General features: G+C 46.6%; 1 protein-coding gene across 1 annotated transcript; it reads left to right on the top strand.

Annotated features, from left to right (window-relative positions):
* Nucleotides 1-2,571: 2,571 nt before the first annotated feature.
* On the top strand, nucleotides 2,572-15,103 carry LOC141197648 (uncharacterized). The gene is made up of 10 exons (XM_073662729.1): nucleotides 2,572-2,717; nucleotides 2,847-3,026; nucleotides 3,109-3,232; nucleotides 3,315-3,412; nucleotides 5,819-5,968; nucleotides 6,098-6,277; nucleotides 6,361-6,484; nucleotides 6,568-6,665; nucleotides 8,230-8,320; nucleotides 13,769-15,103. The coding sequence occupies exons 1-10, from the start codon at nucleotides 2,640-2,642 to the stop codon at nucleotides 15,043-15,045; spliced, it is 2,400 nt and encodes a 799-aa protein (XP_073518830.1). The 5' UTR covers nucleotides 2,572-2,639; the 3' UTR covers nucleotides 15,046-15,103.
* Nucleotides 15,104-18,170: the final 3,067 nt, after the last annotated feature.

Raw genomic sequence — 18,170 nt, 5'->3', positions numbered from 1 at the left:
CCAGGATAAGGATGAGGGGGCCATACATACCAGGATAAGGATGAGGGGGCCATACATACCAGGATAGGGATGAGGGGCTATACATTCCAGGATAAGGATGAGGGACTATACATTCCAGGATAAGGATGAGGGGTGCAATGTATGGCAGGAAAGGAATGATGGGTGCCATGCATATCAGGACAGGGATGAGGGGTGCCATGCATATCAGGACAGGCATGAGGGGTGCCATGCATATCAGGACTGGGATGAGGGGTGCCATGCATACCAGGACAGGGATGAGGGGTGCCATGCATACCAGGACAGGGATGAGGGGGGTGCCATGCATATCAGGACAGGGATGAGGGGGTGCCATGCATATCAGGACAGGGATGAGGGGGGTGCCATGCATACCAAGACAGGGATGGGGGGGTGCCATGCATACCAGGACAGGGATGAGGGGGGTGCCATGCATACCAGGACAGGGATGAGGGGGGTGCCATGCATACCAGGATAGAGATGAGGGGGGTGCCATGCATACCAGGATAGGGATGAGGGGGGTGCCATACATACCAGGATAGGGATGAGGGGGGTGCCATGCATACCAGGATAGGGATGAGGGGGGTGCCATGCATACCAGGATAGGGATGAGGGGGGTGCCATGCATGCCAGGACAGGGATGGGGGGTGCCATGCATGCCAGGACAGGGATGGGGGGTGCCATGCATGCCCGGACAGGGATTGGCGGTGCCATGCATGCCAGGACAGGGATGAGGGGGGTGCCATGCATACCAGGATAGAGATGAGGGGGGTGCCATGCATACCAGGATAGGGATGAGGGGGGTGCCATACATACCAGGATAGGGATGAGGGGGGTGCCATGCATACCAGGATAGGGATGAGGGGGGTGCCATGCATACCAGGATAGGGATGAGGGGGGTGCCATGCATGCCAGGACAGGGATGGGGGGTGCCATGCATGCCAGGACAGGGATGGGGGGTGCCATGCATGCCCGGACAGGGATTGGCGGTGCCATGCATGCCAGGACAGGGATGAGGGGGTGCCATGCATACCAGGATAGGGATGGGAGGGTGCCATGCAGGCCAGGATAGGGATGGGGGGTGCCATGCATACCAGGATAGGGATGGGGGGTGCCATGCATGCCAGGATAGGGATGGAGGGGTGCCATGCATACCAGGATGGAGGGGTGCCATGCATACCAGGATGGAGGGATGCCAGGCATACCAGGATGGGGATGGGGGTCACGTATAAAAGGAAGGGGGGCATATAAACCAAGATGGGGGATATTGTTAGAATTGGGGGACATTACCCCTATACCAGTGTCAGCAATGTCAACACATTTTTTGCTTAAATTTTTTTTTATATTTTCTTCCTCTAAAACCTAGGTGCATCTTATAGTCCGAAAAATATGGTACTATAAAATAATATATCTCCTCATATGTTTCTGTGGCATCGCGGTACCCGTTCTACTGCTGCTAAATGAGACAGTTGTAGTGTGATAGTAGACTTGTTCCAGTGTGGGCACTGTGAGTTAGGAGATATAATACATTGCATTGTAAATTGGACTTTCCTGCCATCTACTGGCCAATGTGTGTGTATATGAAAGGTAAGTGATTATTCTCCTCACAATAAGCTGCCCTGAGGAGTCTCCCAGCTCAGGGCTCGCACACTGACTGAGCACTGGTACAAATCAGTAGTGGGGGGTTCAAGCTGCCTAATGAAGATACAGGAGACAGACACTATTTCTCACAGAAGAGTTTCCATGCCAGTCCACGCTGGGGGGACATTTTTCTCCACATAATCTCCTTCACAGAAAGACAAGCGTCTTCCGGTCAGGAGAGATAACGCTGTTCGTGTGCTCTCCTGCACGCTGGTTATCCTGTTTGCTTCTAGCCGGGGCCAGATCCACGTGGCTGCCACACCATCGACTACCCCCTGCGAAAGGCAATGGTGGGCTAAAAACTGTGACACACCCAGACTTTAGTGGGTTTCCATGGAGAGCCAATCTGTGAAGGTCCCTCCATCAGTGTAATATTTCTTGGACTGCGCATAGCATTTCCTCTACCAGCAAGTGAAGAGAACTCTGCTCCAGCCCCCCTGAGAGGCCATAACCTCGCTTGTCTCATGAGGAGAGAAACATTACTTTCATATGCACAAAATACTGTAAACTTTGCCTTTGAGAGACTGTACCCCGTTACCTCCTTCAGTAAAATTGTCATGTTTACAAGTTCACCTGCGTGTCTGGCTGCTTGTGATTGCACAAACTTCACGGGGACTCCAAACTTGCACCCAGACACCACAACTACAGGCGTGCCCCCTGGGGGTCCTATACTATCCACAAGTGCCACCTTCCGACAATTGTTGTGGACACTAAGGAAGTGTTTAGGGGTCCAGAGACCCACTTCAACTACTGTGACATGATTATCTGCTGCCTTTGAGACTACATACCCCAGCTGGCCCTTCTGCAACATCTGGGGCCTCCCCAGTGGCCCACCACATTTCCCCTTATTATCTCCAGTAATTGTATTGGATTTTTATGATGTTACAATGGCTCATCATCTTCTCATTCAGGTCTCTACAATATCGGATCCTCTCAGTGAAGATCTTCTATATAAGAGAATTTTCTTTATTTACCAATCAAAGATGGATATGGACAGAGACAAGATGGTGGAGAGGATATTACACCTCACTCTAGAGATCCTTTTCCGGCTTACTGGAGAGGTGAGAGATTCTGATGACGTCACATTACATCATTCTTATCTATGGGAATAAAAGATGGACAGAACTGGAGAGGTGAGGACTCTGGAAATGTCTGTAATGAGATTTATTAATGTGTCTCTCCATAACCAGGATTACACAGTAGTGAAGAAGACCTCTAGTGAGCGCTGTCAGGACCCTGTGTCTGAGGGATGGGGAAGACCCCTGAGCCCAATCACAGGACCTCCCCCTCACCCCCTGATACATGAGAACATCAATGACCAGAAGATCCTAGAACTCACCTACAAGATGATTGAGCTGCTGACTGGAGAGGTGACACTGCTGGGAATGCTGGGACATTATACAGTAACGCTGTGAAGGGATTGGGGGATGACGGTATCATTGTATGTGTCAGGTTCCTGTAAGGTGTCAGAATGTCGCCGTCTATTTCTCCATGGAGGAGTGGGAGTATTTAGAAGGACACAAAGATCTGTACAAGGACGTCATGATGGAGGTTCCCCAGACCCTCACATCACCAGGTAATAAACAGGACAAAATACACACGGCCTATAAGTATCTGTATGTAAAGAATGAATCCAGTCCCTTATGTGTTTCCTACAGATCTATCCAGTAAGAGGACAACACCAGAGAGATGTCCCCATTCTCTTCTTCCACAGGACTGTAAACAAGAAGATCCCTATGTTCCTCAGGATCATCAGGTAGATGGAGAGAAGGTATCATGAGATCTCCCCTATGATGTGTAGACGGCTGTGAAGGTCTTGTGCTCAGTCTTGTTTTATCCACCAATATTATATGTTTTATACTAGCTATTGAACCCATTCTACGCCCAGATGGTGAGCATTTTTATTGGTATATGGTCTCCCATGTTGGTATGTGTTGCCCCCCCTCCTGGTATTTGTGCTGCCCCTATCCTGTCCCCACCATCCTATCCTGGTATGCATTTCACCCGTCATCCCCAATCCTGGTATGCGTGGCACCCGTCATCCCCAATCCTGGTATGCGTGGCACCCGTCATCCCCAATCCTGGTATGCGTGGCACCCCTCATCCCCAATCCTGGTATGTGTGGTACCCCATCCCTCATCCCTATCCTGGTATGTATGCTATCCCTCATCTTGGTATGTATGGGCCCTTCACCCACATCCTGGTATGCATGGCACCCCTCATCCTCATCCCTATTCTGGTATGCATGGCACTCCTCATCCCTATCCTGGTATGCATGGGCCCCTCATCCCCAATCCTGGTATGCATGGGCCCCTCATCCCCAATCCTGGTATGCATGGGCCCCTCATCCCCAATCCTGGTATGCATGGGCCCCTCATCCCCAATCCTGGTATACATGGTACCCCTCATCCCTATCCTGGCATACATAGTACCCCTCATCCCTATCCTGGCATGTATGGTTCCCCTCATCCTGGTATGTATGGTACCCCGCATTCCTATCCTGGTATGTATGGTACCTCACATCCCTATTCTGGTATGTATGGTACCCCGCATTCCTATCCTGGTATGCATGTTCCCCTCATCCCCCAATCCTGGTATGCATGTTCCCCTCATCCCCCAATCCTGGTATGCATGGTCCCCTCACCCCTCCAATCCTGGTATGCATGGTCCCCTCACCCCTCCAATCCTGGTATGCATGGTCCCCTCACCCCTCCAATCCTGGTATGCATGGTCCCCTCACCCCCCAATCCTGGTATGTGTGGTACCCCTCACCCCCCAATCCTGGTATGCATGGTCCCCTCACCGCCCCAATCCTGGTATGTGTGGTACCCCTCACCCCCCAATCCTGGTATGCATGGTCCCCTCACCGCCCCAATCCTGGTATGCATGATCCCCTCACCCCACAATCCTGGTATGCGTGGCCCCCTCACCCCCCAATCCTGGTATGTGTTGCCCCGTCATCCCTTTCTCACTGTACACACATAAAAAAAAATAAACCGTTACACTCACCTTTCCTCTCTGTGCTACAGCGCTGCTGCGTCCTGTTCTGCTGGAAGCCGGGGGAGGAGTGCGGTGCCGGAGAACCGTGCTGTCCGGCGCCATTTTGCTGAAGACACACTGCAAATGTGTCTTCAGTAAAATGGCGCCGGATAGCGCTATGCGCATGCGCCGATCCGACGCCTCACTCCTGCCCCGGTCTCCGGCGAAGAGAGGCGCTGCGGCAACGCTCCTCCCGGTCAGGTAAGTATGGCGCTGGAGATCGCGGTATGCGTTCAGTGCCAAGCTGTCTAATGAAGATACAGGAGACAGACACTATTTCTCACAGAAGAGTTTCCATGCCAGTCCACGCTGGGGGGACATTTTTCTCCACATAATCTCCTTCACAGAAAGACAAGCCTCTTCCAGTCAGGAGAGATAACGCTGTTCGTGTGCTCTCCTGCACGCTGGTTATCCTGTTTGCTTCTAGCCGGGACGAGATCCACATGGCTGCCACACCATCGACTTTTTTAAACCTACCCCCTGCAAAAGGGAACGGTGGGCTAAAAACTGTGAGCACACCCACACTTTAGTGTGTTTCCACGGAGAGCCAATCTGTGAAGGTCCCTCCATCAGTGTAATATTTCTTGGACTGCGCATAGCATTTCCTCTACCAGCAAGTGAAGAGAACTCTGCTCCAGCCGCCCTGAGAGGCCATAACCTCGCTTGTCTCATGAGGAGAGAACCATTACTTTCATATGCACAAAGTACTGTAAACGTTGCCTTTGAGAGACTGTACCCCGTTACCTCCTTCAGTAAAATTGTTATGTTTGCAAGTTCACCTCTGTGTCTGGCTGCTTGTGATTGCACAAACATCACGGGCACTCCAAACTTGCACCCAGACACCACAACTACAGGAGTGCCCCCTGGAGGTCCTATACCATCCACAAGTGCCACCTCCTGCTTTTGACAATTGTTATGGACACTAGGGAAGTGTTTAGGGGTCCAGCGACCCACTTCAACTACTGTGACATCATTACCTGTTGCCTTTGAGACTACATACCCCAGCTGGCCCTTCTGCAACATCTGGCGCCTCCCCAGTGGCCCACCACATTTCCCTTTATTATCTCCAATAATTGTATTATTACACAGGATTTTTATGATGTTACATCATCTTCTCATTCAGGTACCTACAATATCGGATCCTCTCAGTGAAGATTTTCTATATAAGAGAGTTATTCTTATTGACCCATCAAAGATGGATATGGACAGAGACAAGATGGCAGAGCGGATATTACACCATTCCCTAGAGATCCTCTTCCGGCTTACTGGAGAGGTGAGAGATTCTGATGATGTCACATTACATCATTCTTATCTATGGGAATAACAGATGGACAGAACTGGAGAGGTGAGGACTCTGGAAATGTCTGTAGTGAGATTTATTAATGTGTCTCTCCATAACCAGGATTATACAGTAGTGAAGAAGACCTCTAGAGAGCGCCGTCAGGCCTCTGTGTCTGAGCAATGGGAAAGACCCCTGAGCCCAATCACAGGGCCTCCACCTCACCCCCTGATACATGAGGACATCAATGACCAGAAGATCATAGAACTTACCTACAAGATGATTGAGCTTCTGTCTGGAGAGGTGACACTGCTGGGAATGCTGAGACATTATACAGTAACGCTATGAAGGGATCGGGGGGATGACGGTATCATTGTATGTGTCAGGTTCCTATAAGATGTCAGGATGTCGCTGTCTATTTTTCCATGGAGGAGTGGGCGTATTTAGAAGGACACAAAGATCTGTACAAAGACGTCATGATGGAGGTTCCCCAGCCTCTCACATCACCAGGTAGTAGACAGGACTCTATACTCACGGCCTATAATTATCTGTATGTAAAGAATGAATTCAGTCTCTGTATGTGTTTCCTCCAGATCTATCCAGTAAGAGGACAACACCAGAGAGATGTCCCCGTTCTCTTCTTCCACAGGACTGTAAACAAGAAGATCCCAATGTTCCTCAGGATCCTCAGGTAGATGGAGAGAAGGTGTCATGAGATCTCCCCTATGATGTGTAGACAGCTGTGAAGGTCTTGTGCTCAGTCTTGTTTTATCCACCAGTATTATATGTTTTATACTAGCTATTGAACCCATTCTACGCCCGGGTGGCGAGCATTTTTATTGGTATATGGTCTCCCATGCTGGTATGTGCTGCCCCCCTCCTGTCCCCACCATCCTATCCTGGTATGCATGGCACCCCTCACCCCCAATCCTGGTATGCATGGCACCCCTCACCCCCAATCCTGGTATGCATGGCACCCCTCATCCCCAATCCTGGTATGCATGGCACCCCTCATCCCCAATCCTGGTATGCGTGGCACCCCTCATCCCCAATCCTGGTATGCGTGGCACCCCTCATCCCCAATCCTGGTATGTGTGGTATCACATCCCTCATCCCTATCCTGGTATGTATATTATCCCTCATCCTGGTATGTATGGGCCCCTCACCCACATCCTGGTATGCATGGCACCCCTCATCCCCATCCTGGTATGCATGGCACTCCTCATCCCTATCCTGGTATACATGGTACCCCTCATCCCCAATCCTGGTATACATGGTACCCCTCATCCCCAATCCTGGTATACATGGTACCCCTCATCCCCAATCCTGGAATACATGGTACCCCTCATCCCTATCCTGGTATGTATGGTACCCCGCATTCCTATTCTGGTATGTATGGTACCCCTTACATCCCTATTCTGGTATGCATGGTCCCCTCACCCCCCAATCCTGGGTATGCATGGTTCCCACACCCCCCAATCCTGGGTATGCATGGTTCCCACACCCCTCCAATCCTGGTATGCATGGTCCCCTGACCCCCCAATCCTAGTATGCATGGTCCCCTCACCCCCCAATCCTGTTGTGTGGTACCCCTCATCCTGGTATGCATGATCCCCTCACCCCACAATCCTGGTATGCGTGGCCCCCTCGCCCCCAATCCTGGTATGTGTGGCCCCCCAATCCTGGTATGTGTGGCCCCCGCATCCCTTTCACACTGTACACACATACAAAAAAATAAACAGTTACACTCACCTTTCTTCTCTGTGCTACAGCGCTGCGGTGTCCTGTTCTGCCGGAGGTCGAGGGAGGAGTGCGGCGCCGGAGCACCACGCTGTCCGGCGCCATTTTGCTGAAGACACACTGCAAATGTGTCTTCAGTACAATGGCGCCGGATAGCGATATGCGCATGCGCCTATCCGACACCTCACTCCTGCCCCGGTCTCCGGCAAAGAGAGGCACCGCGGCAACGCTCCTCCCGGTCAGGTAAGTATGTAAGTATGGCGCCTGAGATTGCGGTATGCGTTCAGTGCCTACGCATACCGCGATCTCCGGCGCCATACACTCCTCTTACCTGTAACGGCTCCATGAGTGATTCTGTCTGGAGCATGCGCAGTCTATAAAGGATTCAGACAGAGGGATGCTTGCAGCATTATATTATAGACTATTGTAATGAGAACGGTGGAGATGGCCGGATTAGAGCTGATCATAGATGTGACTTCTCCATCTGTCTGTGACTTTTACAATATTTGTTTCAGGGTGAAGATCTGACCCATATTAATACTACAGAGACATATGTGAGGGGTGATGAGTGGAGTAAAGAGGAGATTCCTACATATGACTACTCAGGTGAGTAGTAACCACTAAATGCTGAGAAGTCACAGATTCTTCTCAGTCACCGGCTGTGCTTTATCGGTGGTGTTGTCCAGCCATATCACAATCGTGTGATCACCATTTTGCCGCTAGACCACAACATTCTCTTCCACCCAAAACTGTTCAAATCATTTTGGACATTGAAAGGCCTTTTCTATAGAATTTACAACCTCGGCAATCCACCTACCCCCTGGAATTAGGAGACGCTGACCGTTACCTGCCCAGATCTGTAAACTACAAAAAATAAATAAATAAAAAGATTATTATTATTAACTACAAAGCCAAATGACAGCGTACGTAGAATGTGCTGACAAGTTAGAAAATCACTTGAAGAAAAATATTATGATGGGCCTGTAAGAGAAAGCGGAGGGTAATGATGCTGTTTGCTTCCTAGATCCCTGATATCTTATTGAATGAATCTACCTTCTCTCCCTTCTGTGCTGCTGAATGTTCTCATATGGTCCCTACAAGCCAAGGTCCAGTCTTTCTGGCCAAACTCCATTAGTCATTTTTTGATGGAGACTGTTGCGTTTGATCATTTCAGTAGATGTGTTCTTGTCTATAGTCAGTTTTTGACTACAGTAGTTAGTGCTCAACATACTCTGATTTAACCTCTTCCCGCAGACACATTTGTGTTCCTAATCAGGCCCCATTTTTTCAAATCTGATGTGTGTCTCTTTATGCGGGAATAATTTTGGAATTCTTCACAAAGGATAATAGGAAATGAATGGACCATACAAATTATTTTCCAACTTCTCTTTAACCTGGCAATACCCTATATACGGTTGTACACTTTTGTCTGGGCACATGGCAGGTTAAGAAGGGAAGGAGCGCCATTTAGCTGTTTGAATGCTGATCTTGGTGGATTAGTTTGCAGACACAATGTATCGTGGTCACTTGGCAGCTCAAAAGATGGCCACCACGAACAGGTTTGGCACTATCTACTCTGTTTTCCAGATCCCAGGGATTGCTTTGCTCATTATTCTTTAACCCTTCTACATGGATCTGGAGTTACACAGAGACCCCTAGGCTTGGGCCACGGTGTTACCTGCTGTTCTATAGTGTGAGATGGGAAGAAAAATAGTCAGGTAGCCGGGTCAGAACCAGGAGAGTAGAGAACATACAAAATCAGAAGACACAAGAGTAGCCAGTAAACGGGCCGGGGTTCCAGCAGAAACAAATACACAAGCCGGGAGCTGATCACAGAGGACTGAACCAGAGGAGAACAAGGCTGTATCTGGCAGCTTCCAGCAATATGCTTCCAGCTTTAGTAGGGTGCGATCACCAGATCAGCAGCAGCAGAAACCACCAAAGCAGCCTCAGCAGCTCCATCATCAAGGCCGCAGCAGTGGCAGTCGGACAAGCAGCAGCAAGACCAGCCAGAGGAGCAGGGCAGGTTGCGAGTCCACAACCTCCAGCCAGGAGCAATCATATGAATTGATCCAGCCTCAATCTCCGGTACCCTGAACGGCAGAGTAGTGAGTGATCTACGTGAAAGTTCACCATATTTTTTCTACTAGGAAAAACCCAAAAAGTCTAGTGCCGAGAGGAATAACAAGGAGTATGCGCTGTGCGGTGTTAATTTTCCCAGCACTTATACTAAAAAGCTTTGCTCGAGTTGTATCCAAGAAACCATATCAGAGGAAACACCTAATTTTGCTATGGATTTAAAATCTTTAATCCAGATGGAGGTTAGGGACTCCCTAAAGACGTTGGCTACACGTAAAAAGAGTAGGACGCTGAAACGTCATACATCAGACTCAGAGGAATCTGTAGTATTCCAGGGCAAGGGGAAGTCTATTTCCTCTCCTACCTACTCGTTATCCTCATCATCATCATCTTCCTCAGATAGCGATACAGGAGGTAGGCTGTGTTTTCCAGCGCAAAATACAGATAAGCTGAGTAAAGCCATCAGAACAACTATGGGCATAGCCGATACCAAGACCTCTAGGACTGTTCAGGACATCATGTTTGGGGGTCTGGATCAGAAGAAGAGGCGCACATTCCCCGTCAATGAGACGATTGTTCATCGACAGGGAATGGAAAAGACCTGATAGGAGAGGGCAGTTACCATCACCTTCAAAGAGAAGATACCCGTTTGAGGAAGAAGAATCAACCAGGTGAGATCAAACCCCAAAAATTGACGTGACAGTGTCAAAATTCTCTAAAAAAAAAAATCCACCCTGCCGTTTGAGGATTTAGGAGCTTTCAAGGATCCTCTTGATAAAAAAGCGGAAACCTTATTAAAACAAACCTGGGAGTGACCAGCGGGAGCATTGAAACCGGCAGTCGCAGCCACTTGCACAGCCAGGTCAATGATGGTCTGGTTGCAGCAGCTAGAAGACCAGATTAAAGGGGACATTCCAAGGGAAAAAATCCTGGCCAGTGTTCCGCTAATGCAGGGGGCGGCTGCCTTCCTCGCGGACGCGTCGGCAGATTCAGTAAGGCTGGCCGCCAGATCAGCGAATTTATCCAACGCAGCTCGCAGAGCTCTGTGGCTCAAGAGCTTGTCAGGTGATGTACAGTCTAAGATGAAACTGTGTTCAATCCGTGTGAAGGGGAGTTTCTTTTTGGCAAAGCTCTGGATGACATACTGGATAAAGCCGCAGATAAGAAACACAGGTTTTCCAGTGTGTTGATGCCTCAGTACAAGACTTCCTTTTGTAAAAGGAAGTATAGCATAGGTAAACTTTCCAGAGACCAGGGCAGATAGAAAGACAAGGAGTGGAGGCTTCATGTTCGGAGGCCCTTCCTCTGAGAACAGAAAAACCCCTAAGTGATGGGCCTCCCCAGGTAGGAGGAAGACTGTTCCACTTCCTGCCTACCTGGGAAAAAATTACATACAGTGCCTGGATATTAGGGATTATAAAGACAGGACTGAGACTGGAATTCAGATCCATTCCCCTGCAGACCTTCAGGATTTCGTCTCCCAGGAGGCCGGGAGAGCAAACAGCCCTGGAGCAAGAGATAGTAAACCTAGTGGAAAAGAAGGTTCTAATAGAGACTAATAAGCGAGCAGGGGAAAGGATTCTATTCGCCCCTGTTTCTGATAAAGAAACCGGACGGCTTGAAGGGCCTAAATCAACTTGAAGGGCCTAAACAACTTTCTAATCTACAGACCCTTCAAGATAGAATCTACAGTACAGACCAAAAGTTTGGACACACCTTCTCATTTAAAGATTTTTCTGTATTTTCATGACTATGAAAATTGTACATTCACACTGAAGGCATCAAAACTATGAATTAACACATGTGTTAATTCAAGATTGTTGGAAGACCATTTCCGGTGACTACCACTTGAAGCTCATCAAGAGAATGCCAAGAGTGTGTAAAGCAGTCATCAAAGCAAAAGGTGCCTACTTTGAAGAACCTAGAATATAAGACATATTTTCAGTTGTTTCACACTTTTTTGTTAAGTATATAATTCCGCATGTGTTAATTCATAGTTTTGATGCCTTCAGTGTGAATGCACAATTTTCATAGTCATGAAAATACAGAAAAATCTTTAAATGAGAAGGTGTGTCCAAACTTTTGGTCTGTACTGTATAATATCAGCCATAAAGGTGTTATTCCCGGGTTGTTATGAGTGTCCTCGATTTGAAGGACGCCTATTACCACGTCCCAATCCATACAGGATACCAGCAGTATCTGAGAGTAGCTGTGTATATCATCAATGGTGTGAGGCAATTTCAGTTCACAGCTCTGCCCTTCGGCCTCTCCATAGCTCCAGGAATCTTTACGAAGATCATTCTGGAGGTAATGGCGCATTGAGAGAACAAGATACTCTAGTTGTCCCTTACCTTGACGACTTCCTGGTAGTATGCAGATCAAGAGAGCATTGACAAGAGTCAGAGCCAGCCTGATCAATCTTTTATGGATACTGAATCTTGAGAAGTCAAGCCTGGAGCCTCGGAAGGTTCCGTCTTTTTTTAGGGCTTATCTTGGACTCAGAGGGATAGACTTGTCTGCTACCGGAAGACAAGAAAAACAGAATTATGTCCCTAGACTCAGGGGACACTTGGACAGGAAGATGACACTTTCCAATACAGCCATCATCTCAATCGCATGGTGGCTGGATCGGGAGAACCTATCACAGAGAGTTCTTTGGTCGTATCAGGTCCATATATATTTGGACAGAGACAACATTTTTCTAATTTTGGTTCTAGACATTACCACAATGAATTTTAAACAAAACAATTCAGATGCAGTTGAAGTTCAGACTTTCAGCTTTCATTTAAGGGTATCCACATTAAAATTGGATGAAGGGTTTAGGACTTTCAGCTGCTTAACATGTGCCACCCTGTTTTTAAAGGGACCAAAAGTAATTGGACAGATTAAATAATTGTATCCTAACCCCAAAGATTTAAAGGAACAGAGGCTTCAAACTCTAAATGTTAGATTGGTTTTGGTTCAGTATTTGGAGGTAACAAGGCCTTGGAGGAGAAGTGATGCCTTATTTGTCTCCTTCCAGGAAGCTAGTAAGGGACTTAAAGTTACAAGGGGAACTATAGCTAGATGGATCAGGGACGCCGTTAGCTTAGCATATTCCCCTAGTGATGTGTCAGTTTCAGAGAACCTGAAGGGCCATTCCACAGAGCTGGTGCAGCCTCCTGGGCTGAGAAGGCGGAAGTGTCCATTGATAACATATATGTAAGGCAGCAACATGGTAATCTCCTTCTACCTTCTATAACCATTACCGGCTTGATCTTTCTTCATCTGCTGATCTATCCTTTGGGAGAAAGGTGTTGCAAGCGGTGATCCATCCCTAAGGTGTCTGTTCTATATAAATCTCTCAGGTGGTGCTGTCATAGGAGAAGGGGAAAAAAATCATAGTTACCTACCGGTAATGGGATTTTACAGAGCCCATGACAGCACCCTTATATGCCCCGTCCTTTTTTGATCACTTATGGTGTTCTCTATATATGGGTGTATAGTGAGAAATGTTTTATTGGTGGTAGGTGTGTACTAACATACTGTCTGGAGGTCCTCTCATGCTCTAAAACAAAACTGATGCTGAGGAGAGGTACCGCCTTTTTTATTCAGCAGATTTCCTGTCCTTGGTGGGCGGATACCGTCTCTCAGGTGGTGCTATCAATCCTGTTACCGGTAACTGTGATTTTTTTCCATTTACAGACGATGGACCTGAGTGGGGCTTGTTGTTTGTGAGATGAGTAGAAGTTTTTATTGGTATTATTGTTGCCTACATAACTTGGTGGCTTTTTATTCCATATTTGGGAGACAGAATGAACAAACAGTTGAACACCACGCTCTACTGGTTCATCCTATGAGGTTTTCTATTAGATTGTGAAATGTCAGTGTCTTGGTGAATAATTAATTCAATATATTTACATAACTTGCCATTATTATAGACAGCTTAAGTAGAAATTTAAAAGAATATAAAATTCAAGATTTTTATCTTAGCAGATGACTGTACCTGGAGATCAGAGGGACAGCTGACATCTTCAATTTTTAAATCAGAAGATCTTGAGATCCCACAGGATACAATTAAAGTGAATGCCATTACTCCAGATATACCATCATCCCTTCACAGCAAAGATCTGTCACCTGATCCTTTGAAACAGGTCCTGCCTTCTGATTCATTACCGACTACTAAGGAAAATCATAGTCACAAATTAAGCATTAAAAAACAAACTGCTCCTAAAGCAAAGAAGACATTTTTAGAATATGGAAATAGTTTTCCTCTCGAAAAATCTTTTCCTAAACATCAAAAAATTCATACAGCCGAGAATAGATTTTCTTGTTCCAAGTGTGGGAAATATTTTAACAAGAAATCAGATCTTGTTAGACACCAGGGAACTCACACAGGGGAGAAGCCTTTTTCATGTTCAGAATGTGGGAAATGTTTTACAAAAAAATCCAATGTTGTTAAGCACCAGAAAACTCACACAGGGGAGAAGCCATTTTCATGTTCAGAATGTGAGAAATGTTTTTACCAGAAATCATATTTAGTTAGTCACCAGAGAATTCACACAGGGGAGAAGCCATTTTCATGTTCAGAATGTGAGAAATGTTTTTACCAAAAATCAGATTTAGTTATTCACCAGAGAATTCACACTGGGAAGAAGCCTTTTTCATGTTCAGAATGTGAGAAATGTTTTAACCACAAATCAAACTTTGTTAGGCACCAGAGAAGTCACACAGGGGAGAAGCCTTTTTCATGTTCAGAATGTGGGAAACGTTTTAACCAGAAATCAAGTCTTGTTAAACACCACAGAACTCACACAGGGGTGAAGCCTTTTTCATGTTCAGAATGTGGTAAACATTTTGAACAGAAATGCAATCTTGTTAAACACCACAGAACTCACACAGGGGAGAAGCCTTTTTCATGTTCAGAATGTGGTAAACCTTTTAAACAGAAATACGGTCTTGTTATACACCAGATAACTCATACAGAGGAGAAGCCTTTTTCATGTTCAGAATGTGGGAAATATTTTACACGGAAAGCAACTCTTAATAAACATCAGAGAAGTCACACAGGGGAGAAGCCTTTTTCATGTTCAGAATGTGGTAAACATTTTAAACAGAAATACGGTCTTGTTATACACCAGAGAACTCATACAGAGGAGAAGCCTTTTTCATGTTCAGAATGTGGGAAATATTTTACACGGAAAGCAACTCTTAATAAACATCAGAGAAGTCACACAGGGGAGAAGCCTTTTTCAAAATTCTATTTTTATTGAAAGGTTAAATAATTTTCAATTACAAAAAAAAAAAAAAAAAAAAGAATAACCAGGACAATATCAGTATATCATAGAATATAAGTATAACGTCCAATAAAACATCAAGTTATAGGAAGAAGAAGGAAGGCAGGGAACATTTTAGGCCATCAGTATTACAATGATGAAGTTACTAAAATTCAATGGAAACCATACATAGTGCAGCCAGGCACGAACCACTGCGGAGCACAATCCGGACAGAGAGGAAACACACCAGAGGAAAGGGTGGGTCACATCATTCTTATGTAAGACGGTAGGCATCGGATTCCTGGAGTTCAATACAGTCTCTCCAAGTCTCACAGTATCTATCACAACCAGTGGGGGATCGGGCAATCAAATGTTCCATCCTATTTAGAAGGGCTATTTCACAGAACCACTCCTCCAGAGTAGGTGGAGAAGTACTTTTCCAGTGACGAGGAATGATATTCTTAGCAGCCTGTATAAGGTAGCTTATTAACCCTAGAACGCATGACCATAAAAATCTACACTTTCACATACCTGGGGCCTTTTAGGCCCGTGTGCAAATAACATGGAATAACTCAAACAAAAATGACAAACAACTATATACCTGAGGAATACCTAGAGTTTCAAAATTCTAACTAAAGTAATCTTGCAGAAAATAGAAAACAATTAACAGGGCTTGCGAGGCCCCAGGTATGCGTTCTAGGGTTAAAGACCTTTTGTGGGGGCGTGGCCTGGCCGGGCATGTGAGAAGACATGTGAGGCAGAAGAGCTCCTATAACCCTGTCCTATAATCCTTCCTGCCCGAGGGAATCATTGCTTCTAAAAGATCTCACCAGGTGGCCTGGGGTCTCAGGAGTGCGGGGGGGGGGGAGCAGTCGATGGTGCAGAACGAGATGACCCGGCGAGATAGCAAGCAGAGGCAGGCGGCTGGCTCATCACAGCACGAGGGCTAAAATGGAGCCATGGCCTCTGAGGCGGGAGCTGAAACTCCAAGACAGCGGGAGAAGCGCATGGAGGTGGTGAACAGGCTCTCCAAATATGCGCATGGCGGAGGAGCTGAGGAGCTTACACCCGACCGGAATGTGCAGACATTGAAGAGCACGGTAACTGAAGGGGATGTAGAGAGGGCAGCGGGGGAGACACATGAGAGGAATGTGCAGGCTGCTAAAACAACAACTCCCCCCAGCAGAGAGGCTCAGGTTACCAGTGGTGCTGACTCACTGGCCAAGGATGATGAGCCTACTTTAAAAGACGTGCTGCTGGCCATCTCACATAGTAAGGCAGATCTTACTGAACACATAGGGTCTGTGAAAGTGGACATATCTCATATACGCCATGACATGCAGAAAATGAGGGAGCGCCTCACTGCAACAGAAGGCAGAGTGGGGGATTTGGAGGATACTGTGACTCCTATGACTAAAACGCTTAAAACAGCTACTGACTCTATTAACTATTTACTCAATAAAGCGGATGATCTTGAAAATCGTCTGAGAAGAAATAACGTGCGTATTGTGGGGGTGCCTGAGAAAGCAGAGGGCAGAGAGGTGGTGGACTTTTTTGAGAAATGGCTGCTGCAATCCTTTGGAAAGGATAAATTCTCTAGAATGTTCGCTATTGAGAGGGGACACAGGGTCCCCACCAGACCTCTGGCGCACTGCCGCATACAGTTCTAATCAAAATGCTGCATTTTCGTGACAGAGATAAAATCCTACAATTGGTGTGGTCGGCTAATGACTTATGTATAGAGGGGGCGAGAGTGTCCTTCTATCCTGATTTTTCTGTGGAGGTTCAAAGGAGACGCGCCCAATTTCAAGATATCAAGCGCAGATTGAGAGCACTTCAAGTACCCTATGCAATGCTATATCCTGCACGGCTGCGGGTCACAGCACTGGGTGAAACTCATTTCTTTGATTCACCAAAGGAGGCTGTAAAATGGCTGGACTTAAAAGAGAGACAAATCCAGGCGGGCTGACACCAATTTTGAGAAGATTCTTGACAGATTATAATATAATTCAAGAAATTTGAATTCTAGTGGATAATACTCCGCTGTTGGCTAATGAATCTCTGTTTATAAATGTTATGATTATTATTTTTCAGTTTTTGTATACTGCTTATAACCTGGCTCTCATATATACCTCGGGCAGGCCAATATACTTATATGGTTGTTGAGGTGCTGGTTTCACCTACAATGTATAGGCAGGGATAAGACACTCTGCCGTTTGAATGTTCTGGGAACGTTGTGTAAGGGGGGGGAGTGAGGGAGTCTGTGATGCAACTCATGCTGCGGCGCCTCGTGCGCTTAAGGCCTACTAGGCTGCATGAGGCTAAACACCAGACTCTTCATGTTACGGCTGTTGGTATTCATTTGATCAAGGGGGGGGGGATGTTAAATGAGGTAGTGAGGGGGGGTTAAAGAACAGAATTTACTTTGATTGGTGTAGACTGTGTATTATTACAATACCATAATCTTGATGATCAGACACACGAGTGTGTACAGAGGGGGGCATGTGACAGTTCATCTTCAATCGTTAAAACATGGTTAAGCAGATTAATGTAGTATCCTGGAATATTAGAGGTATGGGAGATCACAACAAAAGATTTGCGGCACTTAAATATCTTAAGGAATATCGGGAGTCAATAATCTGTCTGCAAGAAACGCATTGCAATACGGAGGCCGCTGCGGCACTGAGCAAGCTTTGGAGGGGGCCGACCTATCATTCTACACATAGTACTTATTCTAGGGGGGTTAGTATATTGATTCATCCGAATTTACCCTTTGAATGTGAAAGAAGTATTTGTGACAGAGAGGGTAGGTATGTATGTCTAGTGTGCAGAGTGGCTGGACTTAGAATTTGCCTAATTGCTCTATATGTTCCTCCACCTTTCTCTATACAGACTCTGCGACAACTATTCCCGTGGATAACGGAATTTGCTACTATACCCCTGTTAGTTATCGGTGATTTTAATATGTATCTACACGCTGAGCTTGATAAGTATAGGGGTAATGTGAAGGGAGGGGCTGCTCAAGAGACATCGTTGGCAAGGGTCCTACAGGAAATCAATCTGGTGGATGTGTGGCGGGTTCGTTTCCCTAATGTTAAATAGTATTCGTGTTATTCAGCATC

Source organism: Phyllobates terribilis, unplaced genomic scaffold (assembly GCF_046119375.1).
Source record: "Phyllobates terribilis strain yellow unplaced genomic scaffold, ASM4611937v1 Scaffold_85__1_contigs__length_6476398, whole genome shotgun sequence".
In the NCBI taxonomy this organism is placed as follows: domain Eukaryota; kingdom Metazoa; phylum Chordata; class Amphibia; order Anura; family Dendrobatidae; genus Phyllobates; species Phyllobates terribilis.
This window is presented reverse-complemented; position numbering and strand designations above follow the sequence as displayed.

Coding starts and splice junctions, on each gene's coding strand:
- LOC141197648 (XM_073662729.1), top strand. CDS start 2,640: ATGGATATGGACAGAGACAAGATGGTGGAGAGGATATTACACCTCACT. Junction 2,718..2,846: donor TTTTCCGGCTTACTGGAGAG/GTGAGAGATTCT, acceptor CTCCATAACCAG/GATTACACAGTAGTGAAGAA. Junction 3,233..3,314: donor CCAGACCCTCACATCACCAG/GTAATAAACAGG, acceptor TGTTTCCTACAG/ATCTATCCAGTAAGAGGACA.